Source organism: Chrysemys picta, chromosome 10, assembly GCF_011386835.1.
Source record: "Chrysemys picta bellii isolate R12L10 chromosome 10, ASM1138683v2, whole genome shotgun sequence".
Lineage (NCBI taxonomy): Eukaryota > Metazoa > Chordata > Testudines > Emydidae > Chrysemys > Chrysemys picta.
The window spans coordinates 1,176,247-1,190,239 of NC_088800.1; the positions used below are offsets into that span (position 1 = coordinate 1,176,247).

General features: G+C 66.6%; 2 protein-coding genes across 2 annotated transcripts in view; one reads left to right on the forward strand and one right to left on the reverse strand.

The window, feature by feature from the left end:
• The window catches only part of ANPEP (aminopeptidase Ey), a 28,872-nt gene extending 22,359 nt beyond the window's left edge, over positions 1-6,513 (forward strand). The window contains 10 exon segments of the mRNA XM_005300662.5: positions 167-246; positions 1,013-1,149; positions 1,343-1,398; positions 2,196-2,343; positions 2,675-2,766; positions 3,442-3,552; positions 4,239-4,406; positions 4,590-4,730; positions 5,090-5,171; positions 5,894-6,513. Of these exon segments, the coding sequence (XP_005300719.2) occupies positions 167-246; positions 1,013-1,149; positions 1,343-1,398; positions 2,196-2,343; positions 2,675-2,766; positions 3,442-3,552; positions 4,239-4,406; positions 4,590-4,730; positions 5,090-5,171; positions 5,894-6,046 (1,168 nt within the window). The 3' untranslated portion in view covers positions 6,047-6,513.
• A 4,081-nt stretch (positions 6,514-10,594) lies between these two features.
• On the reverse strand, positions 10,595-13,170 carry LOC101931884 (mesoderm posterior protein 2). Its single transcript, XM_042856527.2, has 2 exons — positions 11,827-13,170; positions 10,595-10,995 (listed from the first exon to the last, which is right to left on the reverse strand). Exons 1-2 carry the CDS (start codon positions 12,835-12,837, stop codon positions 10,804-10,806), a joined length of 1,203 nt encoding a protein of 400 aa, XP_042712461.2. The 5' UTR covers positions 12,838-13,170; the 3' UTR covers positions 10,595-10,803.
• Between the last annotated feature and the right edge of the window lie 823 nt (positions 13,171-13,993).

Here is a 13,993-nt window from a genome sequence, read left to right on the forward strand (position 1 = left end):
ATGGGGCGTCGCCCCTTTGAGGGGTGAGGGTGTGATACGGGTGAGCCCACACTGATCGCCGGGGGGGGGATCCATCGCACTGGGGGGCTGGGACTCTGCCGGGGGCAGAACCAGCAGAGTAAGGAAGAGCAGGAGAAGGCCCCAGTGTCTGTCTGTCCGTCTGCAGCTACACCTGGATAGTCCCTGTCACTTGGATGAAGCAGCAGGATGGGGCAGAACAGATGTACTGGCTCACCGAGACCTCAGGTACGTGCTGGTCCCTGGCCGTGTCCCAGGCACCGGGACTGCTGCAGGAGCAGGATATGCTGCTAGCAGGCGACAGGCTAGCAGTTGCCAGGTTTGCCAGGCCAGTGCCATGGTCAGTGCCCCGGGGAGCTTTCAGTGCGGTTACTGGGGGTGTCACATCCCCCTCTTCAGCCCAGGCAGGTCAGCAGGGGGAGAGTCTTTGTAGGGGAGCAGCCCCCGGAGGGGCTCAGTGGGGAGTTCTAGGGGGTGGGCATCGGAAGGGGTCGGTGGGGGGGTTAGGGGGATGTCCCCAGAGGGGTTCGGTGGGGGGTTCTAGGGGGTGGCTCCCAGGAGGGGCTTGGCAGGGGGAGTTTTAGGGGGAGACCCCCGGAAGGGGCTCAGTGGGGGCTTCAGGGGATGGCACCCGAAGGGGATCAGTGGGCGGGGGTTCTAAGGGGTGGCTCCCAGGAGGGCCTTGGCAGGGGGGTTCTAGGGGGTGGCCCCCAGAAGGGCTCAGTGGGGAGGTTCTGAGGGGTGGCCCCCGGAGGGGATCTGTGGGGGGTTCTAGGGGGTGGGCCTCGGAGGGTATCGGTGGGGGGGGTTAGGGGGATGCCCCCAGGGGGGCTCAGTGGGGGGTTCTAGGGGGAGGCCCCCAGAGGGGCTTGGCGGGGAGGGTTCTAGGGGGAGGCCCCCGGAGGGGCTCAGTGGGGGGTTCTAGGCTCAGGGACTCTCTGCTGTAGACTTGAAGGGAGGGGCCCCACTTATGTGCTTCGTTTTCCTTTCTCAGCCATGAACCCTTTGTTTGAGGTGACTGGTGCCTCCGACTGGCTCCTGCTCAACATCAACGTGACGGGGTATTTCCGGGTGAACTACGACCAGGACAACTGGAACAAGCTGCTGACCGAGCTGGGCACCAATCACGAGGTACCCGAAAGCCCAGCCTCTGCCCCCGCACCAGCACTCTCAGCCCAGGGGACCAGGCCCCTGCTGTGGGGCGGCCGGACCCCAAGCTGGGCCAGGGACCCAAGAGCCAGCCCAAGCCGAGTCGCCCATTCCATGGCTCTTCTCCCCCATGGTCTGCTCCTGCCCCCGCGTAATCGTCTTTGCTCTTTTCCAGGCCATCCCGGTGATAAACCGAGCCCAGATCATTGACGATGCCTTTAACCTGGCCAGGTGAGTCACCCGGGCCGCCACGGGGTGACAACCAGCCTCTGGCCTCCTCCCTCAACCCCACGGCGGAGTCCTCTCCCCACGGCGCCTGAGCAAGGCTGGCAGGCCGGGGAGACGTCTGTCCTCGCACACGCCCCTCAGGCAGCGAGAGGGAGGCCCCCACACCCTCCGGTTCCCCCTCTCTGGGCTGGGCAGCTAGGAATCTCCCGCTGCGTCTCGCTGGCAGCTCAGGGCTGGATGGTGCAGGAGCAGGTGCCGCAGCGGGGCTGAGGGGCCGGCAGAGCTGGGCGCTGAGATCCCAGCAGGCCCACGGGCAGGCGAGTGGGCTGCTGAATGCCTGAGGTGTTGCGGGCCCGGCTCTGCGCCTACCCCAGGTACACAGCCAGCCTGTGCCGGGCTCTGTCCTGCCTGGCACCCTGGTGCCAGGGGGTGCGAGGAGAGTCCAGCTGGGGGCTTGTGTGGGGAGCTGGGCTGCACGTCCCCATCGCCCGGCCAGGCTGGCCCCTGTGGGTGGGGCAGCAAACATCCAGGGGGCAGGGAGGGTAACAGAGCAGGCCCCGCGGGGGGTCTTCGGGATGGACTGGCCACTCTGCTGGCTGGCAGGCAGGGCTCAGTCTGTGGGGTATTAGCAACAGGGGATGGGGGGGTCCATTGCCGGGGAGGGTGGGAGGGGGCGGGCGGGGTCCATTGCCGGGGGGGTGGGGGTGGGAGGAGGCGGGGCCATTGGCAAGCAGGGAGGGTGCAGAGGGCACGTCTGGTGCTGTGGCGGGAGGACGTGAGCTTTGCAATTGGCTGTTTAGGGCTAAACACATCAGCATCACGCTGGCTCTGAATACCACCACCTACCTGGACAAGGAGCGGGAGTACCTGCCCTGGAGCGCCGCCCTCGACAACCTGGGTTACTTCCGCCTGATGTTTGACCGCAGTGAGGTGTACGGCCCCATGCAGGTGAGCCCCCGCCTGCCCCAGGCCAGGTGGATTGCGGGCAGCATGGCTGGATGGCGCTCGGATGGCCACTCTGCCGTTCCCGCCTGTGCGGGGTCAGTTCAGCCGTGGGCCTGGCACAAACGCAGGGCATAGGGTGGGCTCTGCAAATCGCCCCAGCGAGGCGGAGAGGCGGGCCCCAGAGGGTCGGAGCTGCCCGGGGAAGGGCATGGGGTGGGGGGAAGGAGGCGGCAGGAGCCGGGGGTGCGCTGGGTGATCGTGGCGTGACGGGGGGAAGGCTCAGAGCTCCTGATCCTTCTGGCAAGTGGTGCTCACCCTGCCCATCTTCCCCCAGAAATACATCCGGAATCAGGTGACCCCCTTGTTCCAGTACTTTGGAAACATCACCTCCAACTGGACCAGGCTCCCGGACGGCTTGATGGAGCAGTGAGTCCCAGCGCGGCACGTCCTCCGGCCAGCCACAGGGCAGGCCCTGCTCACCCGGCGCCCCTGGGGCCTGGAGAACTGGCTCCTCCCGTGACTGCTGCTGCCTCTTTTCCAAGGGGAGGGCTCTGGGCCCCCCTTTCCTGCCCCACCCCTCAGCCAAGGGGGGTACTGGGCATGGCTCCCAGAGTGCGGGCACGCTGGGGCCGGTTGGGTGGCCCTGTGTTACGGGCATATGCCACTCTGTGCCCAGTCCCAGGCACCCTCCAGACCCTGCCTCTCCTCTCGCTCTTCCTCTGCTCCAGCGGACCCCGAGAGGCCGGGCGTTCCCCTCCCCACTGGCGGGATGGCTGAGCTGGGCAGTGGCACCCGCTGGCAGGAGGCAGAAGGAGCTGCCACGCGGTGCCCGGTGGGAACTGCCCAGGGTGCACCTAGGCAGCACTGTCCCCGGTAGTGCCCACTGCTCGCAGCCTCAGAGCGAGGTGACCCCCACCCAACCTGTACGGCGCCTGGCAGATGGGGCAGTGGGAGAGACTCCTCCTGGGCCCGGCTGGTGACGGGCCGGTGGGCGCCTGCCTCTGTCACGGTCATTCTGCCTGGTCTCCCTGCCCGCCAGGCCTGGCTCCTAGGGCCCCTTCGCCGGGTCCAGCCGTTGACACGGCTCCTCTCCCCACTCAGGTACAACGAGATCAACGCCATCAGCACGGCCTGTTCCCAAGGTGTCCCTGAGTGCGCGCAGCTGGCGGCCGCCTTCTTCAACCAGTGGAAGCAAAACCCCAGCAACAACCCGTGAGCCCTTCCCCGTGGCCTCTGGGCAGGGAGGAGGTGGCTGGGGGGATGGGCCGGGCTGGGCCATGGCGCTGTTCTGGGCTGGGGGGCAGGGCTGGACGGGCCTTGGTTCCCCCCTGGGTTGGGGCGCTGGGCTGGACCGGGTCGTGGCGCCCCCCTGGGATGGGGGGCAGGGCTGGACCGGGCCGTGGCGCCCCCCTGGGTTGGGGGACTGGGCTGGACCGGGTCGTGGCGCCCCCCTGGGTTGGGGGGCTGGGCTGGACCGGGTCGTGGCGCCCCCCTGGGTTGGGGGACTGGGCTGGACCGGGTCGTGGCGCCCCCCTGGGATGGGGGGCAGGGCTGGACCAGGCCTTGGTTCCCCCCTGGGTTGGGGGGCTGGGCTGGACCGGGTCGTGGCGCCCCCCTGGGATGGGGGGCTGGGGCAGGCCCAAGGGGGAGTGCAGGCAGAATTTGCCTATTTCCAGCTGGTAAATACCCAGCTCCCTGGCGCTGCCTGGACCCTAGTGAGATGCTAGCCCTACGCATGGGCCCGCTCTCTCCGGGTGGGGGGTGCCCCCCCAGCACTCCTCCATGGGAGCCTCTCCCCATGGTCTGCTGTGCCAGGGCTCTGCTGAGTGGGGCCCGGTGCCTGAGTGCCGAGCGCGTTCCCCGGCACGGCCCCCGTGACAGGCATGTTCCCCCCCCAGGATCCCCCCGAACCTGCGCTCCTCCATCTACTGCAGCGCCATAGAGACGGGCAGCGAGGCAGACTGGGAGTTCCTCTGGCAGATGTTTAAAAACGCCACGGTGGTGGCCGAAGCCGACAAGCTCCGCTCGGCCCTGGCCTGCAGCAAGGAGCCTTGGATCTTGAAAAGGTGTGTGGGGGACACAGCCGCCTTCGGGGAATGGGGGCCGTGGAGCCCATCGGCGTAGGGATGGGGAGGATCCAGGCTGCCATGGGCACGGGGAAGGAGAAGGGTCTGGGGCTGCCTGCAGCGGTAGGTGGCCCTGCGCCTGCCACGGGTGCCGCGTACCAGCCCTGCCTGCCCCCTCCCCAGGTATCTGCAGTACTGCCTGGATCCCAGCAAAATCCGGAAGCAGGACGCCACCTCCACCATCAACAGCATCGCCAGTAACGTGGTGGGGCAGAGCCTGGCCTGGGACTTCATCCGGGGCAACTGGAAGACCCTTTTCAGCCAGTGAGTGCCACGGAGGGGCAGCCCGTGGGAGGGGGCTGGGGAATGCAGGGGAGCGATGGGGAGTGGAGGAGCGATGGGGAATGGGGGGAGCAATGGGGAGCCTGGGGGAGGGGGAGGAGCAAGAGGGGATGGGGAATGGGGGGGGGGGCGCTCTCAGTCTCTCTCCCCACACGTTATGTGCCCTTCGTGCCATCCTGGGCTCCTGTGGCTGCCTGGCGAAGAGCAGGGGGTGCTCCCTGCTCCTATGCCCGGGGCAGCCCCTCTGCTGAGCCTTGGTAGCTCTTTCCGGGATGCTGCCCCTTTGGGAGGAAGGCACCTCCCCCATGCCCGCCTGCTCACCCCGCCCCTCCCCTCCACAGGTACGGCGGGGGCTCCTTCTCCTTCTCGGGCCTGATCCAGGTGGTGACGCAGCGGTTTGCCTCTGAGTTCGAGCTGCAGCAGGTGAGGCCCGTCCCAGGCCTATCCGTGCGCGGGGTGGTGGGGCCCCTCGGGAAGGGAGAGCCCCGTCCGGTCTGCTCTAGCCCTCCCCAGGGCCCGGCCGTCGCTCCCTGCAGCCTCTCCCCAGGGCCTGGCCCAGGTGGGCTGGGAGCCACCCGAGTGCAGGGGCTGGCACCATTTCGCGTGGGGTCGTCGGCGCTTCACAGCCCCAATCCGTTAGTGCAGCTCTGTCGCCCTTGCCCGGCCACCCTGCAGCAGAGGGATCCTGCCTCCCTGCCGGGCGGGCGAGTCCGTCAAGCCCCGTCACTTGGGGGCGAGCCAGGGCAGGTCTAGGGAGAGGTCCAGCTGTGATGCCAGCCCCAGGGATGGCAGCGCCCCGCTACCTCCAGACACACATAGCCTCTGCCCCATTTGTGGGGCCGCAGCCGAGGAACTGGTGCTGCAGGAAACCTCGCGTGTTACCGAAGCACCCCAAGGCTGCATGCCTGTCCCTTGGGGTTCACATCCTGGCCTCCCTCCCTGCGTGGCCGAGCAGCGCACAGACAGCTGCTTTCCTGCTCCTCCTGGGTCCATCCCTCTGGGCCTGCAGGTGTCTGGGGCTGCTTGGCGCCCTCCCCAGGTTTGGGGTGCCCGGGTGGTGCCAGGGCTGCATGAGGGCACCGCAGTGCACCGGCGCTGTCCTGCGGCCGCCCTCACTCCCTCTCGGGCCCGCTCTCTCTCGGCAGCTGGAGCAGTTCAAGGCAGACAACGCCGACGTGGGCTTTGGCTCGGGCACGCGGGCGCTGGAGCAGGCGCTGGAGAAGACCAAAGCTAATATCAAATGGGTGGCAGAGAACAAGCAGACGGTGCTGACGTGGTTTGAGACGGCAAGCAGCTGAGAGGGTGAACTCAGTAACGCCAACCCCTCCCACGTCTGCCTCCTCCCGCTGCTCGGGGGGGCTGTGCCCCGGTTCCTGAGCCCCACACCCTGGGCATGCAGCCTCCTGAACTCTCCTGTCATTGGGCCCATGTCCCCGCCCCAGAGAGCCCCCCGCCCCCGCCCCCCCCCCATTCTGCCTCCACTCCCAGAACACCCTGCACTGCCTGGGGCTCAGCCTGGCCGTGCTCCCACAATGCTTTGCACACGGGCCCCATTGACAGGGCCTCGCCACAGCCCTTGTTGCAGTGACTGTCCCAGGGAAGCCCAGGTGCCCGTGGGGTGGTCATGGGCAGACAGGAGGGTGAGGGCAGCGGGGCTGCTGACTGGGGAGCCCCCCAGCCCCGCCGCGGGCCAGGACATGTGTCTGCTGTATAGTCCTTCTCAGCCCCAGACATTGTAAATAAAGGCTTAATGTTAAATGGTAAAGCCATGGGGCTGGGGCTCGGCCCAGCGCCTCCTGCACTCCCACAGCTCACTCCCACGCTCAGCTTGGGCAAGTGCCCGGGCCGTTCCCTTTGCCACCGGCATGGGCAGTGGTGGAGGAGAACGGGGGGGCAGGATGTGAGCAGGAGGTAAGGCGGCTCCGGGGACCGGGGAGTGGACATGCTGGGAGAACAGGAAACGAGCCACTCCTCACAGCCGGGGTGTCAGGCGGAGGGGCCAGCCCCTGCCTCAGGTGAGCTCTGCCCAGCCCGCTGAGGCTGTTAGGAGCCGGGGCGAAGTGGTGACGAAGGCCTGGCGGGGGGCTGTCTGACGGTACATGTCAGCGATCCCCAGGGGTAGTGCCGGTCCCAGCTCTGCTCCCAGACAGGGTCGGGAGGGCCGGCAGTGGGAGTCGGGCAGGCTGGCGCAGAGCGGGTGCCAGGGCGGGGGGGAGGACCAGCCCCGCTAAGGCACAGGAGCAGTGGGCCCTGGGGGCAGGGGGCACAGGCCCCATCACAGAGGCTAGAGGAGAGTTCCCTCCCTCCAGTCCATCCCTTCCCTCCATGGTGCCCGCTGGCACATCCAGAGCTCAGCCCAGCCTGGTTGTGAATCTCCCCCAGTGACGGGGCTCCCGTCCCTTCCCCGGCTGTCTACCCACTGCGCTGTCTGCTGGGGCAGGAGGCTCTGGCCGTGACCACGGAGCTGCAGTACCCGCAGGGCAAGGAGCTAGGGCTGCTCCGGGCAGGCCCAGAGTGGCAGTGGCAGGGCACAGGGCGTATAACGCAGGAGGTCCCAGCTATCTGGGGTAGGTACTTGGCCATCTCCTCCAGCTCTGGGCTGGAGACACAGGCTGGGGGCAGGCGGGGGGCAGCAGGGACACTGGTTCTATGGAATAAGTTGTCCCAAAGGGATTGTTACCCTTTTCTATGGGTGTAGAGCCTGCAGATCCCAAGACACCTCACTCTGAGCCCTGGGACTTGGGCTGGGGGCCAGCCAGGGAGAGGCTGCTTTGCCTGATGATTTTGGCCCCGTCCCTGAGGATCTCAGCGGCTGGCAGGTGCCGTTGTCAGCGCAGCCCTCGGACCCGGCCCGGCAGGGACACAGCTTTGCAGCTTGGCGATGGGGTTGGTGCCCAGGTCTGAGCTGGGCTCTGGGTGCAGCGACCATTTGGAGAAGTGGCTGGGGCTGCAGGGCGTCTCTGGCTGCATCGGGGGGCAGCTCGGCAGCCCGGGGCTCTGGGCTGAGGCCGGAGGTGTGATGTGGCACCTGTGCAGGTCCAAGCCCGGGGATGCGGGAGGCAGCGGGTGGGGAACGGGGGGTACTCGGAGGCAGAGCATAAGAACATAAGAACGGCCATACTGGGTCAGACCAAAGGTCCATCTAGCCCAGTATCCTGTCTACCGACAGTGGCCAATGCCAGGTGCCCCTGCGGGAGTGAACCTAACTGGTAATGATCAAGTGATCTCTCTCCTGCCGTCCATCTCCACCCTCTGACAAACAGAGGCTAGGGACACCATTCCTTACCCACCCTGACTAATAGCCATTAATGGACTTAACCACAATGAATTTATCCATTTCTCTTTTAAACCCTGTGATAGTCCTAGCCTTCACAACCTCCTCAGGTAAGGAGTTCCACGGGTTGACTGTGTGCTGTGTGAAGAAGAACTTCCTTTGATTTGTTTTAAACCTGCTGCCTATTAATTTCATTTGGTGACCCCTAGTTCTTATATTACGGGAACAAGTAAATAACTTCCTTATTCACTTTCTCCACACCACACATGATTTTATAGACCTCTATCATATCCCCCCTTAGTTGCTTCTTTTCCAAGCTGAAAAGTCCTAGCCCCTTTAATCTCTCCTCATATGTGCCCTGTTCACCTGACTGCACGGTTCTGGAGTCACTTAGACAGCAGCACAATTTCCTTGCCAGGAATGTGACACCTCCATCTCTGTGTCCCCCCAGTGACCCCCGGCCCCAGGAGTCCCCTTGACTGCCCTCTCCCTGTGACCCCCATGACCCACTGTGATTCGCCTGGCCCCATTGCCTCGTGACCCCCATCCTTGTGACCCCCATGACAACCCCACCCCACCCTCATGATTCCCCTGTCCCCGTGAGTCCCTGCCCATCTCCCTGAACACCCAGGTCCTCTGGCTACGTCTGGGGAGCAGGCCTGGAGCTGGGCTAAGGCCAAGACAGAGGCGCGCTGGGCTGCCGTTGCTGTTCTCCAGGCTGCAAAGGGGCTCGTGGGGCGAAATGGGTCCAGGGTGACTTCGTGCTCTGTGCAGTTGCCTCCAAGAAGTACCATGGGCAGGGGCTGCCCACGTGTGAAGCGCGCTTGCCTCAGTTCTGGCCTACATCCATGGCTCATTCTCCAGGCCACTGCCCAAGGGATGGTGAGACTTGTCAGCCCCACACAGCACCGGGCCCTGCCCAGCACCGCGCTGGGTCCCCCATCCCCACACAGACCCAGGCCCTGCCCAGCACCGCGCTGGGTTCCCCCCCCCAGCCCCACACAGCACCGGGCCCTGCCCAGCACTGCGCTGGGTCCCCCCGCTCCCAGCCCCACACAGACCCAGGCCCTGCCCAGCACCGCGCTGGGTTCCCCCCCCCAGCCCCACACAGCACCGGGCCCTGCCCAGCACCGCGCTGGGTCCCCCCGCTCCCAGCCCCACACAGACCCAGGCCCTGCCCAGCACCGCGCTGGGTTCCCCCCCCCCCAGCCCCACACAGCACCGGGCCCTGCCCAGCACTGCGCTGGGTCCCCCCGCTCCCAGCCCCACACAGACCCAGGCCCTGCCCAGCACCGCGCTGGGTTCCCCCCCCCAGCCCCACACAGCACCGGGCCCTGCCCAGCACCGCGCTGGGTCCCCCCGCTCCCAGCCCCACACAGACCCAGGCCCTGCCCAGCACCGCGCTGGGTCCCCCATCCCCATCCCCACACAGACCCAGGCCCTGCCCAGCACCGTGCTGGGTCCCCCCCTCAGCCCCACACAGCACCGGGCCCTGCCCAGCACCGCGCTGGGTCCCCCAGCCGCACACAGACCCAGGCCCTGCCCAGCACCGCGCTGGGTTCCCCCCTCAGCCCCACACAGCACCGGGCCCTGCCCAGCACTGCGCTGGGTCCCCCCCCTCAGCCCCACACAGCACTGGGCCCTGCCCAGCACCGCGCTGGGTCCCCCCCCTCAGCCCCACACAGCACTGGGCCCTGCCCAGCACCGCGCTGGGTCCCCCCCCAGCCCCACACAGACCCAGGCCCTGCCCAGCATCGCGCTGGGTCCCCCCGCCCCCAACCCCACACAGACCCAGGCCCTGGCCAGCACCACGCTGGGTCCTGCCCCCAGCCCCACACAGACCCAGGCCCTGCCCAGCACCGCGCTGCCCCCCCCCCCCCCAGCCCCACACAGACCCAGGCCCTGCTCCCAGACAGCATATGAAGGGACTGGGTAATTCCCATGCAGGCAGCCCAGCCCTGCCCACACAGCCGGGTAGGGAGCTGACAGCGCCAGTGGGGGAGCTCCCCGTCCTGGCAGGGGACTAATGAAATCTAGGACTGCTGAAGAAATGTAACGCGAGTGTGAGTCAGATCAGAGCATGGGAGGAGCAGGGACCCTGGTCATGCGGCTCCGTGCCCATCACCGTTCACCCACCCTGCCTTCAGAAACTGTGTCCGCCTGCTCCCAGAGCCGCCCCACCTCGCCTGCTCCCAGAGCCGGGCCCTGCCTCCCGCAGCACCTGCCTGCTCCCAGAGCTGCCTCCCCAGCCCCCCTGCTCCCAGAGCCGCCCCACACAGCGCCCACCCGCTCCGAGAGCCGTCCCCCCAGCACCCAACCGCTCCCAGAGCTGCCCCACACAGCATCCGCCTGCTCCCAGAGCTGGGCCCCCAGTCCCCACCCGCTCCGAGAGCCACCCCCCGCTAGCGCCCACCCGCTCCCAGAGCAGGATCCACCCAGTGCCCACTCGCTCCCACCTGAGCCACTCCACCCAGCACCTGCCCATGCCCAGAGCCACCCCTGCTCCCCAGTACCTGCCTGCTCCTAGAGCTGTTTCCCCCGCACAGCACCTACCTGCTTCCAGAGAAACCCACCCAGCACCCGCCCGCTCCCAGAGCTGGGTCCACCAGCCCACTCAGTGAGCAACAAACCCGGCAGAGTGACCCTACAATAACAAACCAGCACGAACAAGGGCAGGATGTAAAGGGTTTAATCAGAAAGGCATTTCCCTGCCAGGCACAGCCGGTGTGACGAGCGGGCCCCGGCAGGGACCTGCCGAGAGCAGAGCTGCTACACTGAGCGCTAGTCCGTGAAGAGCCCCGTATCTCTGCACCCAAACGCGGCCGATGTCCTGCTTCTCATCACCTCTTCCGTGCCAGCTGCCCCCCATTCCTGCTGCTGGGCCGGCTCTGCCGGGACGCCCCTGTGGTGGCTGCAGGCTGGCTGGGGGCTGGGGTCAATGGACCAGTCCAGGGCTGGAGACATGGGCCCTGCCTTGTGCCAAAAGAAAAGCCGTGTTTGACAAGGTGCCAGGCGGGCTGGCCGGGGTGAGGCGCACTGCAGGCCCCGCCAGACTCCACCGGCCCCAGTTCTCAGGCACCCCCTTGCCCAGGGCGCCGCAGGGACAGATCCTGTGTGCCTCAGCTGCATTCTGAGGGAGCATTTCCCCCTCCCCGCTAGGCTCCGCATTGCCCCAGGCTGAGGGGCCCCGTTGCACAGCCCCTCGGAGGGGTGTGCGGGGCACTGAACATTATACTAATGGGCAGTTCCCCTGGCCAGGCCTGGGAAGATCCTGGTGCCCCCACATTGCTGAGGGATCGCCCACATCCTTCCCTGGGCTCCCAGTGCAGAACCCGCCTCACCCCGGGCAGGGCACAGCTCCAGGTGCCCTGGTAGCACCTGGCTGTCACGGCAGACCCTTGGGGCTCCATGCCCAGCGGCACGGGTGGTTCAGCCCTGGCACTGAACACCAAGGGGGGGTGCTTTCTGCCTGGCCACCCTGCCAGCGTTGCTTGGGCAGAGCGGCCTAGGGGACCCCAGGGGGCAGAGAGAGGCACATTAAAGGGAGGCTCCTGGTTTCCAAGCTGCTGCTCCTGGAGGAGTCCGAGGCACCAGCCCAGATCTCTCTGGCATGGCATTCCAATCGGAACCGTCCCGCCAGGGCCCAGTGCCCCGGGCAGAGCCCACTGGCTGCAAGCAGGCACTATGGTCCACCGGCTTGGATCCCCTAGGGGAATCTGACCCGGTGTGGATGCTGCCGGCCTCCTGCCGGGGCCTCTGTAGCGTATGGGGCAGGGAAGGGGCCCCCCAGAGTGCAGTGCGTACCTGGTAGAAAGCAGCCAGCAGGGGGCAGTGCGTGGGTGATGTCCAGTGCCTTGCGTCCGTGGCTCCGATCCCATTGGGCTCCGGGGGGGCTGCCGGGTCAGTGCAGGATCCCCAGGACGCTGTGCCATGGGGCTCTGGAGGGCTCCCTGCCTTGGGGCGGGAGGTGGGTGAGCCCCAGGCCATTATGTCTGAGATCTGGGCCCCACGGAGCTCCAGGGGAGTCCCTGTTTCAGAGCAGGAGGTGGGTGACACCCAGGATGCTGCTCCAGTACTTTGAGTCCAAACCAGCTCGGGGGGTGTCCCTGGGGCAGGGCAGTAAGGGGGCGAAAGCCAAGAGGCTGTGTCTGTGCCGAGTGCCCTGTGCGGCTCGGGGGGTGTCCCTGCGGCAGGGCAGCAGGTGGACGACATCCAGGACTCTGCGGCCGGGGGGGACCCCTCCCACGGGGCTGGAGATGCTGCCTGGAGGCCAGGGGTCCTGGCCTGGCAGCAACCCAGCCCCTCGGGGCAGAGGGGGCAGTGCCGGCGTGGGCCCCCTCTCCTCTGGGCCAGCGTCTCCTCGTTGAGCCCCAGCAACTCCGACAGGTGGGAGATGTAGCGGATGGCGAGGCGCAGGGTCTCGATCTTGGTCAGGCTCTGGCCGGCCGGTGCCACCGAGGGGGGCAGGTAGCGTCGCAGGGTGTGGAGAGCCTTGGACAGGTTCCTCATGCGCAGCTTCTCCCGCTCGCTGGCGCTCTGCCTCTGCCCGCCGCCTGCCCTGCACTGTGCCCTCTGGCTGCTGTGGCAGGGATCTGCCCGGTGCTTGGGGGGCAGAGCGGGTGCTTGCCCCGGGAGGCAGCCGTGGAGGGGCTCCCGGGAAGCCAGGAGTGCAGAAGAAGGGGACAGGCTATAGGAGTCTGAGGAGGAGGTGGGAGAGGTGGAGTCTGAGTGGGCCCAGCCCCACTCCTGCAGCAGGGCCTGGCTTGGGAGTAGCTGGAGGTCCTGGGCTAGGAGCTGGGCAGGACAGCTGGCCATGGTGTCAGGGCTTGGGGCTTCTCAGGCTGCGTGTGGGGAGAGCGCAGCAGCCCTGGGCTTTATGCTGAGGCTGGAGGTGTGAAGTGGCACCTTCCCAGGTTGCATGGAGGTGTCAAAACCCACAGAGGCCTGGCTGGGGCTGAGGCAGGAGGCCCCTGGGAAAGCCAGCCCCATTTGCAGAGGTGTCAGTTCTGACTCCTCTGCCCTTTAATTGGGGCTGCCTGAGCTGGGAAGTGTGCAGGGGCCAATTCACATGGCAGTGAGAGCTGCTAATTTTCTTACCATCCCTCCTTGAGTCAACCAGCTCAATCCCACAATGCCCCGGGCTGGGCCAGCGGGAGCTCCTCAGTGCGCAGGCTACGCTGGGACCTTGACCTTCCCCAGGAGAGAGACCCCGAGTGTTTTGCCATTGCTAATGCTGGGTGTGCTAACCTCCTGCTAGAGTGCAGTGCTCAGAGGGCAAGGCTGGGCTGGCGGTGAACGCCCAGGATGCCTGGGTCCCATTCCCAGCTCCATCAGACGCACATTGCTGGAGTAGGCAGACTGGGAGATTTAAGGCCAGAAGGGACAGGTGTGGTCACCTGTCTGCGTGACACAGGCCGGAGACGTCCCTGAGTAATTCCTGGCTAAATGGAGGGGGTCGGTTACATTAAATTCAATGATGAGAATCCACCATGCCCCTTGTAAGTTGTTCCAGTGGTTAGTTACCTGTCCTGGGAAACACCCACACTGAATTTCCAGGCTGAATTTGTCAAGTTTCAGCTGCCAGACGTTAAATCGTGTTAGACCTTCCTCTGCTAAATTAAAGTGCAACAAGCACTGGAACGTGGGGTCTGGGGGGGCACCTGGCCCAGCTTTCCCAGCCCCAAACCCAGGGTCCACATGACTTCTGGCCTGGCCTCCCCTACCCCCACAGAACCCGGGGTCCGCGTGGCTCCTGGCCTGGCCTCCCCTACCCCCCCAGAACCCGGGGTCCGCGTGGCTCCTGGCCTGGCCTCCCCTACCCCCCCCCCCAGAGCCCGGGGTCCGCGTGGCTCCTGGCCTCCCCTACCCCCCCAGAACCCGGGGTCCGCATGGCTCCTGGCCTGGCCTCCCCTACTCCCCCAGAACCCGGGGTCCGCATGGCTCCTGGCCTGGCCTCCCCTACCCCCCAGAA

Coding starts and splice junctions, on each gene's coding strand:
- LOC101931884 (XM_042856527.2), bottom strand. CDS start 12,837: ATGGCCAGCTGTCCTGCCCAGCTCCTAGCCCAGGACCTCCAGCTACTC. Junction 10,996..11,826: donor TGCTGGCTGCTTTCTACCAG/GTACGCACTGCA, acceptor TTTTGGCACAAG/GCAGGGCCCATGTCTCCAGC.